This window comes from Salmo trutta, chromosome 9 (assembly GCF_901001165.1).
Source record: "Salmo trutta chromosome 9, fSalTru1.1, whole genome shotgun sequence".
Classification (NCBI taxonomy): Eukaryota; Metazoa; Chordata; class Actinopteri; order Salmoniformes; family Salmonidae; genus Salmo; species Salmo trutta.
In genome coordinates, this window is record NC_042965.1 from 11,000,811 (window position 1) to 11,016,403 (window position 15,593).

At 45.8% G+C, this 15,593-nt stretch overlaps 1 protein-coding gene across 2 annotated transcripts in view; it reads left to right on the forward strand.

The window, feature by feature from the left end:
- Nucleotides 1-15,593, forward strand: part of trpm3 (transient receptor potential cation channel, subfamily M, member 3) — a 242,754-nt gene that overhangs the window by 169,285 nt on the left and 57,876 nt on the right. For both annotated transcript variants that reach the window (XM_029762368.1, XM_029762369.1), the window contains exons 13-14: nt 1,412-1,552; nt 14,477-14,506. In XM_029762368.1, the coding sequence (XP_029618228.1) occupies nt 1,412-1,552; nt 14,477-14,506 (171 nt within the window). The remainder of the gene's footprint in view (nt 1-1,411; nt 1,553-14,476; nt 14,507-15,593) is intronic.

Genomic DNA, 15,593 nt, shown 5'->3' on the forward strand with positions numbered 1-15,593 from the left:
TTCCTTTATCTGCTCCCACAGTGTGCTTTGCTCTTATCTGCAATTGATTGACTTGGGGGCCCATACTTAATTAATATGATGGCCACTACTTTGGACAACCATATGAAAGTGTAAGCAGACCTGGTAAACAAATGTTACATGTTTTCTTTCAACTACTTTAGCTTTGTTTGATTGAGCTTGTCTGATGAAATGGAACCAATAAAGTCGTCCCATAAGTTCAAATCCTGCCCATCTGGCATTCCAGACAGGCTCTCTCAAATGGAGAGGTCAGCTCACTCATACTAGGGTTAGTTTGTTTGAAGGTTATGGCAGGGGAGGACTCTGACATCATAATAGATACTGTGAAGCCAATGTGGGATACCGTATGTTCACACAGTAAGGTTTAGGCCGTTCAACAAAGGGGAAGGAGAAGGTTATAGTGGTATGTTTCATATTAACATGTGAAAAAATACACAAGCACATCCTGCTTTGGGGTTCTCCCACAGTGTTGCCTCTGAGCTTTGGCTGGATAATTGTGAGGCTTTACTGGGATAACAGAAACCAAATGGAGCGCTTTTTGACAAGGGGATACAGGGAGCGTTCCACTAAAAGTGACCAGGGGCAGTGGATGAGATGGTATCAAATCATCCGTCGATGTATGATCATTGTCCCAGCCCATCCTCCCCATTTCTCCCTCCCCCAGCCCCCACTGGATCAGAGAGCTCTGATTTCTATCTGAAGGGGATGAGGAAGGTCCATTTCTATCAAAAAACGCTCTCTCATTTGTCCTCCTGTTATTCTCATCTTCAGACGTCTGTCCGTCTTTCTTTTCCAGCACTGAGCCCCCGATACGATCTGGTCATACGTTACAAATGCAAATTAGCACAGAGTGATCAGGCAAATTAAGCAAGCATTGATCAGATTTGTATATTTATCAATTTCCTCAAGATTTGTAATTTTCCATCTTCTCCTTAACATTTCCCCTATTTTCATGGTCTCCCTCTTCTTTCCCCTCTTCCTCCTCTTTCCTTTACTCCTCTACCCCTCTTCTCTCAGAGTACAGTATACTGATGTCTATCTCAGTGCTGTTGAACTAAGTTAAATTAAACTAAGCTCAGATAAATTAATTTAAACTAGGTTATAAACTCTGTGATCTTATCGGGGGTTCTGTGTCTCCCATCTCTCCTTGGCCTTGTGCTGTATACTCACTGACCTTGTGTGTTTTTTCTAAGCAAGAATATCCAGGGTTCAGTTGGATCTACTTCAAGGTGAATCAACTAATCAAGTATTATTATTAACACAAAACAAGTGTGTAGATGTGTGAAGTGAAGTGTGTATGATTTGTGTGGGGCGTTTTCCCTTCCTTTCACCATCGTATGCTCAGCTGTCATGGGGGTGTGCAGTTTTGTCTGACCAATCTCTTGGTCCCCAGGGTAACCTGCCACCAGACTACCGCATTAGTCTCATTGACATCGGATTGGTCATTGAGTACTTGATGGGCGGAGCTTACCGATGCAACTACACCAGGAAGAGGTTTAGAACTCTGTATCATAACCTCTTTGGACCCAAAAGAGTGAGTGGCGGACTAGCTTTACAGTTTCCTATTCTGCTAATGATGCATGTGCATGTGTCAGCATGTCTACTTGTCTCTGTGGGATCAGTTGAATCGAACATTCATTGTGATACGGTATTTACGCAGTAGTTCCTTTTTCCATGGTCAAATTAACTCCCAGACTGGTCTTGGGTACTATATACAAACCTACTATTAGTAATCTGGTAAACTCACCTCAGGTATGCTTTCGGTGAAAGACAACACGAGCCTCACTTTTGGAGTGATGTAAATTTGGTACTTATGTAACCTTTTTTGTGTGATCAACGGACGATGCTGTAAATGAATATACATAAATATGCATATCCCTCTATGTCTAAATCTGCACTAGGGATACGGTCTCCTTTTCTCCCTCTGCCTGCAAACTCTCACAAACTAGCAATAGAAAGCAGAGATCAGTGCCAAACTGCACTGCACTATACTGCTCGGAACAACGGTTGTGAAATAGATGGGTTGGTTGTTAAGCAACAAAACTGAGGTGTGCGCAACTATGGGGCAAAACAGACAGGGTTGGCTTCGGTTGTTCACCACATGTAAACCACAGTCCGTCTTCAATGTTTATTGAAAACATAAATAAAGTTGCACAATGAGCATTTGTTTCCTCTCAAATACATTGTTACAGTTGGTAGTTAGCTAGCTAGTGAATTTGAGCCATATCAGCATAGATGTGCCATCAGTCAAAACACTTAAAAACCAGACATGGTATCAGGATAAAACTAATTGAAACAAGCTACTTAAGATTTCCCACATGGCATTTTCTTGTTGCTAGCTATCTGGCCATCCAGTACCACAGCAAGACAGGGATTTCTGCCCCAGTGATGCGTGCACATAGTTTTTGTGACGTTTTCAACTAAACCGTCTATAGAGATTTTTGTTGTTGAGAACAGACTAAATGTCAACTATAAAAAAATCGCTATTCTAGGACTATTGTGTAGAGCAATGTCTAGTCCATCAACATCAGCCAATGACTATGCAGTGTGTATGCATGTGTGCATGAGGTTGAAAAGAGAGCAAAAGTGAAGGATAGAACAAGACAGACTGAGGATGCAAGACAAAGAGGTAGACATCTAAATGAGCTGTGATCTGTTTTAAAATGATTTGGGAACACTGACAGTGTCATAGATGAAAAAGCAGTGTGAATACAGGAACACACACACACACACACAAACACACAATGTGGTAGGAATAATCCTGAAATAGGTGCAGATATCAACATCCCCACAGGATGCCTGAGTTATTTTTACCAGCAGTTGGGGAAGCAGGTCACATGATGGCTCATTAATGCATAATTTGTACACAGCCTGCTTTAAAACGCATCTGAATGCCTGCTGCTGCATAGAGCTCCATTTAGCCAGCCACCCCCTTACACAGACAAACACACAGAGATTAAATACATCAGGTTACAGTAACATGTTACTATCTAAAGACAACAGGTTACTGTTGATCTATAACAGGTTGCTGTTGATCTAGAACCGGGTACTGTTGTTCTAGAACAGGTTACTGTCTGGTCTCGAACAGGTTACTGTCTGGTCTCGAACAGGTTACTGTTGTTCTAGAACAGGTTACTGTTGGTCTAGAACAGGTTACTGTCTGGTCTCGAACAGGTTACTGTTGGTCTAGAACAGGTTACTGTCTGGTCTCGAACAGGTTACTGTTGGTCTAGAACAGGTTACTGTTTGGTCTCGAACAGGTTACTGTCTGGTCTCGAACAGGTTACTGTTGGTCTAGAACAGGTTACTGTTTGGTCTCGAACAGGTTACTGTCTGGTCTCGAACAGGTTACTGTTGGTCTAGAACAGGTTACTGTTGGTCTAGAACAGGTTACTGTTTGGTCTCGAACAGGTTACTGTTGGTCTAGAACAGGATACTGTCTGGTCTAGAACAGGTTACTGTTGATCTGGAACAGGACAGTTGTGTTGGAACATACAGTGCATTCAGAAATTATACAGACCCTTTGCCATTTTCCACATTTTGTTACGTTACAGCCTTATTCTAAAATGTATTACATTGTTTTAATCCAACCTACACACATTACCCCATAATGAAAAAGCAGAAACAGGTTTTTATAAATGTTTGCAAATTTATTACAAATAAAAAACTTAAATATAAGTATTCAGACCCTTTACTTTGTTGAAGCATCTTTGGCAGCGATTACAGCCTTGAGTCTTAAGTATGATTCTACAAACTTGGCACGCCTGTATTTGGGGAGTTTCTCCCATTCTTCTCTGCAAATCATCTCAAGCTCTGTCTGGTTGGATGGGGAGCGTCGCTGCACAGCTATTTTAAGGTCTCTCCAGAGAAGTTTGATCGTGTTCAAGTCCGGGCTCCGGCTGGGAGGACATTCAGAGACTTGTCCCAAAGCCACTCCTGTATTGTCTTGGCTGTGTGCTTAGGCTCATTGTCCTGTTGGAAGGTGAACCTTCGCCCCAGTCTGAGGTCCTTAGCGCTCTGGAGCAGGTTTTCATCAAGGATCTCTCTGTACTTTGCTCTGTTCATCTTTCCCTCAATTCTGACTAGTCTCACAGTCCCTGCCGCTGAAAAACATCCCCACAGCATGATGCTGCCACCACCATGCTTCACCATGCTTCACATTTAAATTTTTTACATTTACGTAATTTAGCAGACGCTCTTATCCAGAGCGACTTACACATTGGTGCATTCACCTTATGATATCCAGTGGAACAACAACTTTACAATAGTACATCTATATCTTTTTTTTGGGGGGGGGGGGTTAGAAGGATTACTTTATCCTATCCCAGGTATTCCTTAAAGAGGTGGGGTTTCAGGTGTCTCCGGAAGGTGGTGATTGACTCCGCTGTCCTGGCGTCGTGAGGGAGCTTGTTCCACCATTTGGGTACCAGAGCAGAAAACCGTTTTGACTGGGCTGAGCGGGAACTGTGCTTCCGCAGAGGTAGGGAGGCGAGCAGGCCAGAGGTGGTTGAACGCAGTGCCCTTCTTTGGGTGTAGGGACTGATCAGAGCCTGAAGGTACAGAGGTGCCGTTCCCCTCACAGCTCCGTTGGCAAGCACCATGGTCTTGTAGCAGATGTGAGCTTCAACTGGAAGCCAGTGGAGTGTGCGGAGGAGCGGGGTGACGTGAGAGAACTTGGGAAGTTTGAACACCAGACTGGCTGCGGCGTTCTGGATGAGTTGTAGGGGTTTAATGGCACAGGCAGGGAGCCCCGCCAGCAGCGAGTTGCAGTAATCCATTTTTTTCTCTGTCCCCTATCCTCCAGGCCGGCTCGGTCCTCCACTCCTGCGCCGTGGCTCGACGACTCACTGCGAGCTCACAGAACAGGGCTCCGGGCAGCCGAGCAGAAATGGAGGAAAACTCGCCTCCCTGCGGACCTGGCATCCTTTCACGCCCTCCTCTCTACATTTTCCTCTTCTGTCTCTGCTGCTAAAGCCACTTTCTACCACTCTAAATTCCAAGCATCTGCCTCTAACCCTAGGAAGCTCTTTGCTACCTTCTCCTCCCTCCTGAATCCTCCTCCCCCTCCCCCCCCTCCTCTCTCTCTGCGGATGACTTCGTCAACCATTTTGAAAAGAAGGCTGATGACATCCGATCCTCGTTTGCTAAGCCAAACGACACCGCTGGTCCTGCTCACACTGCCCTACCCTGTGCTTTGACCTCTCTCTCCCCTCTCTCTCCAGATGAAATCTCGCGTCTCGTGACGGCCGGCCGCCCAACAACCTGCCCACTTGACCCTATCCCCTCCTCTCTTCTCCAGACCATTTCCGGAGACCTTCTCCCCTACCTCACCTCGCTCATCAACTCATCCTTGACCGCTGGCTACGTCCCTTCCGTCTTCAAGAGAGCGAGAGTTGCACCCCTTCTGAAAAAACCTACACTCGATCCCTCCGACATCAACAACTACAGACCAGTATCCCTTCTTTCTTTTCTCTCCAAAACTCTTGAACGTGCCGTCCTTGGCCAGCTCTCCTGCTATCTCTCTCAGAATGACCTTCTTGATCCTAATCAGTCAGATTTCAAGACTGGGCATTCAACTGAGACTGCTATTCTCTGTGTCACGGAGGCTCTCCGCACTGCTAAAGCTAACTCTCTCTCCTCTGCGCTCATCCTTCTAGACCTATCTGCTGCCTTTGATACCGTGAACCATCAGATCCTCCTCTCCACCCTCTCCGAGCTGGGCATCTCCGGCGCGGCCCACGCTTGGATTGCGTCCTACCTGACAGGTCGCTCCTACCAGGTGGCGTGGCACCACGTGCTCTCACCACTGGTGTCCCCCAGGGCTCTGTTCTAGGCCCTCTCCTATTCTCACTATACACCAAGTCACTTGGCTCGGTCATATCCTCACATGGTCTCTACTATCATTGCTACGCAGACGACACACAATTAATCTTCTCCTTTCCCCCTTCTGATAACCAGGTGGCGAATCGCATCTCTGCATGTCTGGCAGACATATCAGTGTGGATGACGGCTCACCACCTCAAGCTGAACCTCGGCAAGACGGAGCTGCTCCTCCTCCCGGGGAAGGACTGCCCGTTCCATGATCTCGCCATCACGGTTGACAACTCCCTTGTGTCCTCCTCCCAGAGTGCTAAGAACCTTGGCGTGACCCTGGACAACACCCTGTCGTTCTCCACTAACATCAAGGCGGTGACCCGATCCTGTAGGTTCATGCTCTACAACATTCGCAGAGTACGACCCTGCCTCACACAGGAAGCGGCGCAGGTCCTAGTCCAGGCACTTGTCATCTCCCGCCTGGATTACTGCAACTCGCTGTTGGCTGGGCTCCCTGCCTGTGCCATTAAACCCCTACAACTTTTCCAGAACACCGCAGCCCGTCTGGTGTTCAACCTTCCAAAGTTCTCTCACGTCACCCCGCTCCTCCGCTCTCTCCACTGGCTTCCAGTTGAAGCTCGCATCCGCTACAAGTCCATGGTGCTTGTCTACGGAGCTGTGAGGGGAACGGCACCTCCGTACCTTCAGGCTCTGATCAGGCCCTACACCCAAACAAGGGCACTGCGTTCATCCACCTCTGGCCTGCTCGCCTCCCTACCTCTGAGGAAGCACAGCTCCCGCTCAGCCCAGTCAAAACTGTTCGCTGCTCTGGCACCCCAATGGTGGAACAAGCTCCCTCACGACGCCAGGACAGAGGAGTCAATCACCACCTTCCATAGACACCTGAAACCCCACCTCTTTAAGGAATACCTGGGATAGGATAAAGTATCCTTCTACCCCCCCCCCCCAAAAAAAGATTTAGATGCACTATTGTAAAGTGGTTTTTCCACTGGATATCTTAAGGTGAATGCACCAATTTGTAAGTCGCTCTGGATAAGAGCGTCTGCTAAATGACTTAAATGTAAATGTTAAATGTAATCCAGACGGGAGATGACAAGTGCCTGGATTAGGACCTGCGCCGCTTCCTGTGTAAGGCAGGGTCGTACTCTGCGAATGTTGTAGAGCATGAACCTACAGGATCGGGTCACCGCCTTGATGTTAGCGGAGAACGACAGGGTGTTATCCAGGGTCAGGCCAAGGCTCTTAGCACTCTGGGGGAGGACACAATGGAGTTGTCAACCGTGATGGCGAGATCATGGAACGGGCAGTCCTTCCCCGGGAGGAAGAGCAGCTTCGTCTTGCCGAGGTTCAGCTTGAGGTGGTGATCCGTCATCCACACTGATGTATGTCTGCCAGACATGCAGAGATGCAATTCGCCACCTGGTAATCAGAAAGGGGAAAGGAGAAGATTAATTGTGTGTCATCTGCGTAGCAATGATAGGAGAGACCATGTGAGGATATGACAGAGCCAAGTGGCTTGGTGTATAGCGAGAATAGGAGAGGGCCTAGAACTTAGGCTTGGGGGACGCCAGTGCTGAGAGCACTTGGTGCGGAGACGGATTCTCGCCACGCCACCTGGTAGGAGCGACCTGTCAGGTAGGACGCAATCCAAGAGTGAGCCGCGCCGGAGATGCCCAACTCGGAGAGGGTGGAGAGGAGGATCTGATGGTTCACAGTATCAAAGGCAGCAGATAGGTCTAGAAGGATGAGAGCAGAGGAGAGAGAGTTAGTTTTAGCAGTTCGGAGAGCCTCCGTGACACAGAGAAGAGCAGTCCCAGTTGAATGACCAGTCTTGAAACCTGACTGATTTGGATCAAGAAGGTCATTCTGAGAGAGATAGCAAGAGAGCTGGCCAAGGACGGCACGCTCAAGAGTTTTGGAGAGAAAAGAAAGAAGGGATACTGGTCTGTAGTTGTTGATATCGGAGGGATCGAGTGTAGGTTTTTTGAGAAGGGGTGCATCTCTCGCTCTCTAGAAGACGGAAGGGACGTACCAGCGGTCAAGGATGAGTTGATGAGTGAGGTGAGGTAGGGGAGAAGGTCTCCGGAAATGGTCTGGAGAAGAGAGGAGGGGATAGGGTCAAGTGGGCAGGTTGTTGGGTGGCAAGTCGCAAGATTTCATCTGGAGAGAGAGGGGAGAAAGAGGTCAAAGCATAGGGTAGGGCAATGTGAGCAGGACCAGCGGTGTTGTTTGACTTAACGAGGATCGGATGTCGTCAACCTTCTTTTCAAAATGGTTGACGAAGTCATCCTCAGAGAGGTAGGAGGGGGGAGGGGGAGGAGGATTCAGGAGGGAGAAGGTGGCAAAGAGCTTCCTAGGGTTAGAGGCAGATGCTTGGAATTTAGAGTGGTAGAAAGTGGCTTTAGCAGCAGAAACAGAGGAAGAAAATGTAGAGAGGAGGGCGTGAAAAGATGCCAGGTCCGCAGGGAGGCTAGTTTTCCTCCATTTCCGCTCGGCTGCCCGGAGCCCTGTTCTGTGAGCTCGCAATGAGTCGTCAAGCCACGGAGCAGGAGGGGAGGACCGAGCCGTCCGGGAAGATAGGGGACATAGAGAGTCAAAGGATGCAGAAAGGGAGGAGAGGAGGGTTGAGGAAGCAGAATCAGGAGATTGGTTGGAAAAGGATTGAGCAGAGGGAAGAGATGATAGGATGGAAGAGGAGAGAGTAGCAGGAGAGAGAGAGCGAAGGTTGCGACGGCGCAATACCATCTGAGTAGGGGCAGATTGAGTAGTGTTGGAGGAGAGCGCGAGGGAAAAGGATACAAGGTAGTGGTCGGAGACTTGGAGGAGAGTTGCAGTGAGATTAGTAGAAGAACAGCATCTAGTAAAGATGAGGTCAAGCGTATTGCCTGCCTTGTGAGTAGGGGGGACGGTGAGAGGGTGAGGTCAAAAGAGGAGAGAAGTGGAAAGAAGGAGGCAGAGAGAAATGAGTCAAAGGTAGATGTAGGGAGGTTAAAGTCACCCAGAACTATGAGGGGTGAGCCATCCTCAGGAAAGGAACTTATTAAGGCGTAAAGCTCCTTGATGAACTCTCCAATGGAACCTGGAGGGCAATAAATAATAAGGATGTTAAGCTTGAATGGGCTGTGACAGCAAGGAATTCAAAGTGACTGTGACAGCATGGAATTCAAAGGAGGAGATAGACAGATGGGTCAGGGGAGAAAGAGAGAATGTCCACTTGGAAGAGATAAGGATTCCAGTGCCACCACCCCGCTGACCAGATGCTCTCGGGGTATGCGAGAACACGTGGTCAGACGAGGAGAGAGCAGTAGGTGTAGCAGTGTTTTCTGTGGTAATCCATGTTTCCGTCAGCGCCAAGAAGTCGAGGGACTGGAGGGTAGCATAGGCTGAGATGAACTCTGCCTTGTTGGCCGCAGACCGGCAGTTCCAGAGGCTGCCGGAGACCTGGAACTCCACGTGAGTCGTGCGCGCTGGGACCACCACGTTAGAGTGGCAGCGGCCACGCGGTGTGAAGCATTTGTGTGGCCTGTGCAGAGAGGAGAGAACAGGGATAGACAGACACATAGTTGACAGGATACAGGAGAGGCTACGCTAATGCAAAGGAGATTGGAATGAAAATTAACTAAACAACTGGAGAAGCGAGAGAGCAGGGCCTCCCTCACTAACCATTCACTGAAACACTCAAATATAACTTTTCCAAATTCCACTTTAGAAATTATAATTGATGTAAACTACAGTGGTTCAATGTTTCCAGGAATAGGCTCAAACTTAGTTTATTCAGCTAGATAACTTGGTACAGTATTCTTCCGTGAAACCCACCCAGTGCACCGTATCCTATGACGCCGTAGCTAACTAGCCTGCTAGCATCCAATAACACACGGTTAGCACCAATACTTGGTTACAACAAACTACCAATGGATCATTCGTGTCCGTGTCTAGTTCCTTTCATAACACAGAAGTAATTAAACGTTGGCTAGCTAACACAAAGTCAGTCCTGCTAGCTACACAAGTGGACTACACATCTCGAAAGTTCAGAAAGTTAAGCTTACGTTGCAAAAATCTTATTGACTAAAAATGATACAGTACTGCTAGCTGGTAGAGTTGGCTAGCTAGCAATGGCTGCGTTTACCTTTATCTTTGATACAAAGACAACTATGTAGCTACCTTCACCTTAAGGATGGTGCCAGATGTGATGTTTGGCATTCAGGCCATCGAGTTCAATCTTGGCTTCATCAGACCAGAGAATCTTGTTTCTCATGGTTTATGAGTCATTTAGGTGCCTTTTGGCAAACTCCAAGCAGGCTATCATGTGCCTTTTACTGAGGAGTGGCTTCCGTATGGCCACTCTACCATAAAGGCCTGATTGGTGGAGTGCTGCAGAGATGGTTGTCCAGAGCAAAACTCTGGAGCTCTTTCAGAGTGGCCATCGGGTTCTTGGTCACCTCCCTGACCAAGGCCCTTCTCCCCTGATTGCTCAGTTTGGCCATTCGGCCAGCTCTAGGAAGAGTCTTGGTGGTTCCTAACTTATTAAGAATGATGGAGGCCATAGTGTTCTTGGGGACCTTCAATGCTGCAGAATTTTTTTTGGTACCCTTCCACAGATGTAATCGGCCTGTGTGTAGCTGGTGTGGAGGAGTCAGGCTCAGGACAGCAGATATGAGTAGGGAACATAATTTACTCAAGGAATCAATAAAATACAACACAATAAACTAGCCCACAATAACGGACCGTATACATACAAACAATCACTCACAAAAACCATCGGGAACAGAGGGTTAAATAATAAACAAGTAATTGGGGGATTGAAACCAGGTGTGAAAAACAAAGACAAAACAAATGGAAATTGAAAAGTGGATCGGCGAAGGCTAGAAGGCCGGTGACGTCGACCACCGAGCGCCGCCCAAACAAGGAGAGGGACCAACTTCGGCGGAAGTCATGACAACAGATCTGTGCCTCGACAGAGAAACATTTCTAAAAACCTGTTTGTGCTTTGTCATTATGGAGTATTGTTTTTTATTTTTTATTTCACCTTTATTTAACCAGGTAGTCTAGCTGAGAACAAGTTCTCATTTACAACTGCAACCTGACCAAGATAAAGCAAAGCAGTGCGAGAAAAAAAACAAGACAGAGTTACACATGGAATAAACAAATATACAGTCAATAATACAATAGGAAAAGTCTATATACAGTGTGTGCAAATGAGGTAGGATAAGGGAGGTAAGGCATTAAATAGGCCATAGTGGTGAAATAATTCCAATATAGAAATTAAACACTGGAGTGGTGGATGTGCAGAAGATGAGTGTGCAAGTAGAGATACTGGGGTGCAAAGGACCAAAATAAATAAAATAAATAACAGTATGGGGATGGGGTAGTTGGATGGGCTATTTACAGATGGGCTATGTACAGGTGCAGTGATCTGTGAGCTGCTCTGACAGCTGGTGCTTAAAGTTAGTGAGGGAGATATGAGTCTCCAGCTTCAGTGATTTTTGCAGTTTGTTCCAGTCATTGGCAGCAGAGAACTTGAAGGAAAGGCGGCCAAAGGAGGAATTGGCTTTGGGGAGGACCGGTGAAATATACCTGCTGGAGCACGTGCTACGGGTGGGTGCTGCTATGGTGACCAGTGAGCTGAGATAAGGTGGGGCTTTACTTAGCAAAGACTTATAGATGACCTGGAGCCAGTGGGTTTGGCGACGAATATGAAGCGAGGGTCAGCCAACGAGAGCATACAGGTCAAAGTGGTGGGTAGTATATGGGGCTTTGGTGACAAAACGGATAGCACTGTGATAGACTTCATCCAATTTGCTGAGTAGAGTGCTGGAGGCTATTTTGTAGATGACATCGCTGAAGTCAAGGATCCGTAGGATGGTCAGTTTTACGAGGGTATGTTTGGCAGCATGATTGAAGGATGCTTTGTTGCGAAATAGGAAGCCAATTCTAGATTTAATTTAGGATTGGAGATGCTTAATTTAATGTGAGTCTGGAAGGAGAGTTAACAGGCAACCAGACACCAAGGTATTTGTAGTTGTCCACATATTCTAAGTCAGAACCGTCCAGAGTAGTGATGCTGGATGGGTGGGTAGGTGTGCGCAGCGATCGGTTGAAGAGCATGCATTTAGTTTTACTTGCATTTAAGAGCAGTTGGAGGCCATGGAAGGAGAGTTTTATGGCATTGAAGCTCATCTGGAGGTTAGTTAACACAGTGTCCAAAGAGGGGCCAGAAGTATACAGAATGGTGTCGTCTGCGTAGAGGTGGATCAGAGAATCACCAGCAGCAAGAGCGACATCATTGATGTATACAGAGAAAAGAGTCGGCCCGAGGATTGAACCCTGTGGCACCCCCATAGAGACTGCCAGAGGTCTGGACAACAGGCCCTCCGATCTGACACACTGAACTCTGTCTGAGAAGTAGTTGGTGAACCAGGCGTGGTAGTCATTTGAGAAACCAAGGCTGTTGAGTCTGCCGATAAGAATGTGGTGATTGACAGAGTCGAAAGCCTTGGCCAGGTCGATGAATACAGCTGCACAGTATTGTCTCTTATCAATGGCAGTTATGATATCGTTTAGGACCTTGAGCGTGGCTGAGGTGCACCCATGACCAGCTCGGAAACCAGATTGCATACCGGAGAAGGTACGGTGGGATTCGAAATGGTCGGTGATCTGTTTGTTAACTTGGCTTTCGAAGACCGAAGAAAGGCAGGGTAGGATAGATATAGGTCTGTAGCAGTTTGGGTATAGAGTGTCTCCCCCTTTGAAGAGGGGGATGACCACGGCAGCTTTCCAATCTTTGGGGATGTCAGACGATACGAAAGAGAGGTTGAACAGGCTAGTAATAGGGGTTGCAACAATTTCTGCAGATAATTTTAGAAAGAGTGGGTCCAGATTGTCTAGCCCAGCTGATTTGTAGGGGTCCAGATTTTGCAGCTCTTTCAGAACATCAGCTATCTGGATTTGGGTGAAGGAGAAATGGGGAAGGCTTGGGCAAGTTGTTGTGGGGGGTCCAGGTCTGTTGACCGAGGTAGGGGTAGCCAGCTGGAAAGCATGGCCAGCTGTAGAAAAATGCTTATTGAAATTCTCAATTATCGTGGATTTATCAGTGGTGAAAGTGTTTCCTAGCCTCAGTGCAATGGGCAGCTGGGAGGAGGTGCTCTTATTCTCCATGGACTTTACAGTGTCCCAGAACTTTTTGGAGTTTGTGCTACAGGATGCAAATTTCTGTTTGGAAAAGCTAGCCTTTGCTTTCCTAACTGACTGTGTATATTGGTTCCTTACTTCCCTGAAAAGTTGCATATTGCGGGGGCTATTCGATGCTAATGTAGGATGTTTTTGTGTTGGTCAAGGGCAGTCAGGTCTGGAGTGAACCAAGGGCTATATCTCTTCCTGGTTCTACATTTTTTGAATGGGGTATGCTTATTTAAGATGGTGAGGAAAGCACTTTCAAAGAATAACCAGGCATCCTCTACTGACGGAATGAGGTCAATATCCTTCCAGGCTACCCGGGCCAGGTCGATTAGAAAGGCCTGCTCGCTGAAGTGTTTTTGGGAGCGTTTGACAGTGATGAGGGGTGGTCGTTTGACCGCAGACCCATTACGGATGCAGGCAATGAGGCAGTGATCGCTGAGATCCTGGTTGAAGACAGCAGAGGTGTATTTGGAGGGCAGGTTGGTTAGGATGATATCTATGAGTGTGCCCGTGTTTAGATGTATTTAATCAATTTTAGAATAAGGCTATAACATAACAAAATATAGAAAAGGGGAGGGGGTCTGAATACTTTCCGAATGCACTGTATGCATTTCCAGACTGGTCTCAAAGAGGGAACATACTAAAAGTAAATCCGGGACACTCAAATGAGTATGATATGTTACGTTTGGTATTGTTACATAAGATAGAATGTTACGTAAGGCAAAAATTAAAGAAGTGTTGTTGGTCAAGGAGGATGGGTGGGTATATAATGCGACCATCTAGTAACCCCAAGGTCGCTTGTTCAAATCTCATTACAGACAACTTTAGCATTTTTACTAATTAGCAACTACTTAGCATGTTAGCTAACCCTTCCCCTAACCCTAACCTGAACCCTTTTAGCTAACCCTTCCCCCAACCCTAATCCTAACCTTGACCCCTAACCCTTATCTTAGCTAATGTTACCCAGCTAGCTAAAGTTAGCATTAGCCACCTAGCAACCCCTAGCTAACGTTAGCAACAACAAATTGGAATTTGTAACATATCTTGTGTTTTTCAAAATAGTAGCATATTGTATGTTTTGCAAATTCAAAAGACATACAAATTCCAATTCGTAACATATTGTACAAATTGCAATTCTTAACATATCATACAATTTGTAGTTCATGACATATCATACAAAATGAATGATGGAGGTCCACAAATGTATACATGCTAAACACAACGTAACATATCATCCTACATAGAGTATTTGACTTTTAAGGACAGAATAATAGGAAATGCTCTGAGACCACGATGGCATTTCTCTCTGTATTTGAACACTTGGCCTTGTGAGTGTGTGGAAGTGGGTCTGTCTGTGTCCCTTTAAGTGTGTGCATATTTTTTTATGTGATGAATTCCCCTTGACGGTGTTGATTTCTCAATAACCATGTTTTTGTTACCTTTCCAGCCCAAAGCCCTGAAACTGCTGGGGATGGAGGTGAGTCTGGATTACAACATGGTTATTATTTGGTTACAATTTGGTGTATTCCCCTGAATTGCATAATGAGTGCCTGGTAACCCTTCATTTTACAGCACGGTATTTACTAGGTAATAATTAGGTAAATAACTAGTAACAAAAAATAAATACGTGTTAACAATTTAGTCCCACATGTAATTACCTGAAATCAAGAAAGTAAGTACTACATGCTTAATTAGTGAATAATAAATGTAACTAAATGTAATTATACAGTAGTCCCCTTTAGCCCAAAAGTAAGTATTGAGGATGTTATAAGTAAGTACAACTTATTATGTAAATACCTAGTAACAACATCTGCAGATATTTTATTTACTACCAAATACTTACCACATGAATAGATTCAAGTCAATCATCCTGACATTGGTATTCTCTCAAGTGGTTTTTATTTACTTTTCCTTTAGTTACCATTTATGTTTGTACCTAAAGGGCTGTAAAACAAAGTTGTCTGTTTCCAGGTAGATACAACGTAGTTACTTGTGAAATACCACCACTTTGGATGACTCCATCTCATGAAGACAACAGCAAATATGTCTGTGATATAACCCTATTGTTTCATGGGACCACCTTCACACTTACAGGGTAGGTACAAAATAAGGGCTTTAAAATGAAGCCGTTGCTAATACCATGTAAATACCACATACTTGCAGGTCAACAAATGATTTAGTCAAATGATTGTGTCGACATAATGTAATACGTCATTGTTCTGTAGTTACTAGGTATGTACAGTACCTTCACAAAGTATTCACACCCTGTGACTTTTCCCACATTTTGTTGTGTTACAGCCTGAATTTAAACTGGAGATGTTGTGTCACTGGCCTACACACAATACCCCACCTTGTCAAAGTGGAATTGTCTTTTTCAAAATGTTTACAAATATAAAAAAAATGAAAAGCTGCAATGTCTTGATTCAACCTCTTTTTTTATGGAAAGCTTAAATAACTTCAAGAGTAAAAATCTGCTTAATAAGTCACATAATACATTGCCTGGACTCACTCTGTGTGCAATAATATTGTTTAACGTAATTTTTGAATGACTACCTCATCTCTTT